The 5,664-nt window shown below is 38.0% G+C and overlaps 1 protein-coding gene across 1 annotated transcript; it reads right to left on the reverse strand.

Annotated features, from left to right (window-relative positions):
* Positions 1-1,569: 1,569 nt before the first annotated feature.
* On the reverse strand, positions 1,570-5,381 carry LOC107780598 (G-type lectin S-receptor-like serine/threonine-protein kinase B120). Its single transcript, XM_016601149.2, has 8 exons — positions 4,722-5,381; positions 3,510-4,240; positions 3,291-3,401; positions 2,997-3,211; positions 2,689-2,899; positions 2,374-2,611; positions 2,122-2,269; positions 1,570-1,961 (listed from the first exon to the last, which is right to left on the reverse strand). The coding sequence occupies exons 1-8, from the start codon at positions 5,258-5,260 to the stop codon at positions 1,656-1,658; spliced, it is 2,499 nt and encodes an 832-aa protein (XP_016456635.1). The 5' UTR covers positions 5,261-5,381; the 3' UTR covers positions 1,570-1,655.
* Between the last annotated feature and the right edge of the window lie 283 nt (positions 5,382-5,664).

The following is a 5,664-nucleotide window of genomic DNA, read 5'->3' on the forward strand; positions in this document are numbered from 1 at the left end:
CGAGGCAATGGTATGCCAAATTGTCTCAAGCTTTATATTCTAAAGGTTTTCATCATTCACTCAATGATTACTCTCTTTTTATCAAAGGGTCCCCAGGTCATCTTGTCATCCTAGCTGTTTATGTTGATGATATTATCCTTACTGGTGATGATTTACGTGAGATTTCAGCTTTGAAACACTTTCTAGATTCTGAGTTTAAGATAAAAGACTTGGGCTCTCTTCATTATGTTTTGGGGTATTGAGGTCAATACCTTACCTGATGGAGTTGCATTGAATCAGAGGAAGTTCACTTTTGATTTACTCAAAGAGTATGATTGCATGTATGTTCATTCTGTTGTTAACCCATTGGACTTGAATCAGAAGCTTAAGGCTGATGCTGGGGATCTCCTTCCTAGTCCTGAGAAGTACAGAAGCCTTGTGGGGAAGCTATTGTTCTTGCCTCACACCCGGCCTGATATTTGCTTTAGTGTTCAACATCTGAGCCAGTTTATGCAGACTCTCAGGGTTCCTTACATGATTGCTGCTCTTCGTTTGCTAAGGTACCTTAAGGGTACTCCTGACCTTAGCCCTTTTTACTCTAACTCTACTAATTTCTCTATCAAGGCTTATTCTGACAGTGATTGGGCTGCTTGCCCTGACACTCGCAAATCTGTTTTTGGTTTTTGTATTTTCCTGGGTGATAGTCTTGTTGGATGGAAATCGAAGAAACAACCTGTGATTTCTCTTTCTTCTGTTGAAGCTGAGTATAGGGTTGTTAGTAAGACTTGTTGCTGAATTGGTTGGCTGTCCAGGTTGTTGCATGATCTTACTATTGATGTTTCCCTCCCTATTTCTGTTTTTTGTGACAATATGGCAGCCATTCACATTGCCAAAAATCTTGTCTTCCACGAGCTCACTAAACATATTGAAGTGGACTGTCACTTCATCCAGAGTAAGTTGACTGAAGGGTTCATCCAGCTGTCACATGTTCCTACCTCTGAGCAGCTGGCAGATATACTCACCAAGCCTCTAACTGGTGTCCTCCATCACTCCTTTCTTGGCAAGTTGAAGGTTGTTTCCCCCTCCAACTTGAAGGGGGTGTTGGGCCTCCAGCTTGCACTACTTCAGGCCCAAAGTAGAATACTTAAGTTGGCCCAGATATTTATTTTATGCTTAGCCTTTTGTAGTCTTTTGTACTAGTTAGCCTTTATTCTTTGTCAACATAGCATAGTGATTATTTTAGTAGTTAGTCATTCTTTACATTGTAATGGACAGATTATAAATACAAGGAGGCCACAACTGTTAAAGGTTGGCCGGTTATTTTCATCATATCTCTCCCTTGTGTTTCTGCGATAAAGAACTCTCTAGAAAACCTCCAACCTCCATTGATGAACCTCAATTTCTGACCTTGTTTTACTGGTTTGACATTAAATACATACAAGCAAATTGTAGGCTCAGATTTATTTTCTGTTTCTATTTTTGACTAACAATATTTACTGTTTTATTGTTAGTTTGTTGTTATTTCGCTTTACTGACTTTCAACACATGATGAGAACACTGATTTGCTTACAAAGTATGGTAAATGCGATGACTTTATAATAGTCAAACTCAACTTCTGGAAAGAATGTTACAATAAGTATATAATTTGATCCCATATTTCTGCAAAATAGCAGATGTCATCTACCGACTATAACACTAATTGTGACATCGTTTGAGGAAAAATCCTGTTTCTCATTCCATATATCTGCATCTTCATATTTTCTCATTGAGGTATAAGTAGGTTGCCTAGGCAAGGGCAACCTTATATTGTCTGTCTCCAACATTAACACGACAGAAGACATATTCGGTCTGTGAACTGCCATGTCTTGCACACAAAGTAGTGCTAAGTGTATGCATCTCAATACTTCATTATGTTGACACTCGTCCCAAATAGAACGATCCACTAGATCCATCGGTCTACCTTCGTCCCACTTCTCCCATGCCTGAAATATTTCCATACGAAAAAAGGAAAAAAAGTAATAAAGGGAAAACCATCATTTGCGTGCTCATAGTTTATAACCGTACTATTCTTACAAGACATAAAGCCTTTAGCTTCACAGTAAATATTAAAAAGTAGTTCATGAGAAAATTGAATAGACGTACATAACCAATAATGCTTGAGTGCTGATCTGCACGAAAGCTTGTGTTCCTCCAGCCACAGATGATCTCCAGCAATAATACGCCAAAGCTGTAAACATCTGATTTTCCAGAGAACAAGCCTTCCATTGCATATTCAGGAGCCATATATCCGCTGATTTTTAAGTAAAAAAGCATATGAGATGGAGTTAGCTCTTTGATCAAGTTAATGGACAATTTGTACCATCTCTTAAAGGTATAACACCAATTGATACTCACTATGTGCCGACTACCCTGTTTGTATTGGCTTCATTCTGGTTTCCTCCGAATATCCTGGCCATACCAAAGTCTGAAATTTTCGGGTTCATCTCTTCATCCAGCAAAATGTTACTAGCCTTTAAATCCCTATGGATTATTCTGAGTCGCGAATCTCTATGGAGATATAGTAGTCCCCGTGCAATCCCTTCAATAATGTTGAAGCGCTTCCTCCAGTTTAATTGGGCTTGCTTAGCAGGATCTACCAAAATAATTGTAAGTGATACATATTCATCCAAGGGAAAACTATATAACAAAATTTAACATTCCAGAACTAACCAAATAGAAATGAATCTAAACTTCTGTTGGGCATGTACTCATATAGCAGAATCTTTTCTTCTCCCTCAATGCAGCAGCCCAAAAGTCTAACAAGATTTCTATGTTGTAACTTTGCAATTAGCATAATCTCATTCTTGAATTCCTCCACACCTTGTCCTGACTTTCTGGAAAGCCTCTTCACTGCAATTTCTTCGCCACTTTGTAGCTTTCCCTAAGATAAAATAATTAACATCGACGTTATTCTAAGAAAATAAGGCCGTATTTCCCTAGAAAAAAAATACACTTATCAAAATAAGATAGAAATCAACCTTGTAGACGGGGCCAAATCCCCCTTGTCCGAGCTTGTTTTCATTAGAAAAGTTGCGCGTAGCTGCTACTATACTGCTGAAACTGAAGAATTTTAGTTCTGAACCACTTCCTTGATGCCCTTCAACACTCAGGTCTCCTGGTCCTGATAAGTCTATAGGGAGTTCTCCGCTCCTAATTGGATCGCGTATGGGCATTTCATTGATCCTGATAGACCCTTAAAATGGGGAATTGAAGATATAAATACACTATGTTATGTGCCTAGTTGAAAACACCAGCTATTTTTGAAATTTTACCTCGTCTTTTGGCTTTGTACTTGCATAGTAGCCAAATCGCTATACAAATAACAAAAGCTACAGCTACCAGTATGGATATTAGCACAAGTTTGATTGTCCTGCTCTTTTTACCTGTTTAAAGAAAGTTTGAAATAGGAACATCCAAAAATCAGTAATGATTGTATAAATACCAAATGAATTAGTAAACATTTTACTATTTCAGCAGATTGTAATGCTCACCAAATTCAGAATGAGCGAGGCGAACATAGAGAGTGTTCCCGCCTTCGTTGAACTGCTGTAGATCAACTAAATCTCCACTCCAAATCATGCAGTAAATTCCAGTAACAAAAGCATAAGCAGTACATGAACAATTTTCCAGGCACTTGCTTTTACACTCGTCGATGTTTTCTGCAGCTGCTGTATCCGCGAAATCTGGCAACTTGATTCCCTTGATCTCCAGGAATCCGTCCCCATTTCCACTATCACTCCTCAAGACACTGCTATTTCTCCCACATTCCAATTGCGTCCTCCTAATGCACCCTCCTGACCAGTTCCTCGCATTCCACTGCTCCCAATCTTTTGGAACAAATCCATATAGACAAGTACATCTTAGTGACTTTGAGATATCACATTTTGCGAAATTCCCACATGAGTTATATACGTCGCAATCGCCCAATGGATGAGATTGTATCATGTTCCATTGCCTCTTATCTATATCCCACATTTGCTGCAGCTCATATCCACTAGGACTAATATGAAACCTCACCAAATTAGAAGTGTTTGCCGCAGTGTAAGTGAAGTGTAGCCTATTCCCCTCATTGTAAAGCTTGAAACCATTAAAATACAAAGCCTTCATATCTGGTACACCTGTGAATGAGAGTCCATCCCAATATCCACTTCGCCAACGTCTATTTGATCCATCCCATATCACAATCTGTGGTGATGCGCGAGGATCAACACCCAAGGAGTACCTGTTGAAGATATAATTACGTAATAAACGCGTGCTCGCCCTAATAGTTAGAGCTTTTAAATGATATGGTCATACAATGCAACCAGTGGCGGAGCCAGAAATCCTGATAAAGGATTCTAAAAGTATGCAAGAGTATGAACCTACGACCTAAAGCAATTTTTGAGCCACATTTGCCATTACAGTTAAATCTTTCCTTATATCAAGAGGATTCAAAAAAATATATTTGTATAGAAATTTTTTATTTTTACCCTATTTGCACACTATATTTTCGGACGAATGAGATTCAATTGAACTTCATTCATCAAAACTAGTTCCACCACTGAATGCAACATGGTACCAGATAGACAGAGTTCTTGGCTCATAAAAGAGAATAAGGCTCGCACGTGAAGTGACATGTTGAAGATATAAATTAAGTAAATAGAAAGTATGTTATCTGTAACAGTTTAAACTTCTAGATGAGATCGTCAACAACGCAACATTACCTTCCAGGTGAAGGGTCACTTTCACTTGTCCAAGACCTCAAAACTCCATCCATATAAACTCTCATTTCTGGCAAAAATGTATCTGTAGGATGCTGAAAACTCTGCCACAAGTCCTTATTATTATCGTTCAAAATAACAAGATTGCCAGTATCCAAAAGGGACACTGTAGAATTTGTAGTCTCAACAACAGAAACATTCGTCGACCATAGTAAATCGCCACGTCCATCTTTAACGACCAAATTCCCATTTTTCTCAATTGTAAATACACCATTTTGATCAGAAACTGGTTTGTCTCTGTTTGCAACCCAAACAACTGATATAACTGGAACATCAGCGTACCATATACCAAGAAACCTTTGTTTAGAACCATTTGGACTAAAGAATCCTAAGTTAAATTTCCCTTTTGGAGAAATTATGTTATCACCATCTCTTAGAATCTCTCCTTGTCTAATTTTATTGGATGCAGAACATAGTAAAGAGAAATAATAAACAATGAACAAAACAAGAAACCAATGGAAATTAATCAGACCATTGGCCATAAAAGAATTGGATTTGAACGAGCAATCCGAAGAAGAAGAAGAAGAAGAACGAGCACAAAGTATATAATGACTAGAGAAAGAAGAAATTTCTGATGGCTATTTCTGGTTGGCTGAGTACCAATTTAATGTGATGCCGAGATAGATTGACTTGAAAAACTTTGATTTTATAGATTCTTGGCTGACCAAATTCCCTCTGCCCCCACCACTACACTTTTGTATTTTAATTGAAAAGTTTTTTTTAGGTATTAAACATATGGTACTTAATATATATGCATTGGTCCAACTAGTTCAGATTCACAGTGTCCGACTAATTCATAGTCACGTTGAGTATAACCTATTAAAGAGAAAATCACTCTTTTCGTTTCAGAATTCGAAACCTCTAGCTAGGGACGAAGAGATCTCAA

The sequence above is a fragment of the Nicotiana tabacum genome, chromosome 1 (assembly GCF_000715075.1).
Source record: "Nicotiana tabacum cultivar K326 chromosome 1, ASM71507v2, whole genome shotgun sequence".
Classification (NCBI taxonomy): domain Eukaryota; kingdom Viridiplantae; phylum Streptophyta; class Magnoliopsida; order Solanales; family Solanaceae; genus Nicotiana; species Nicotiana tabacum.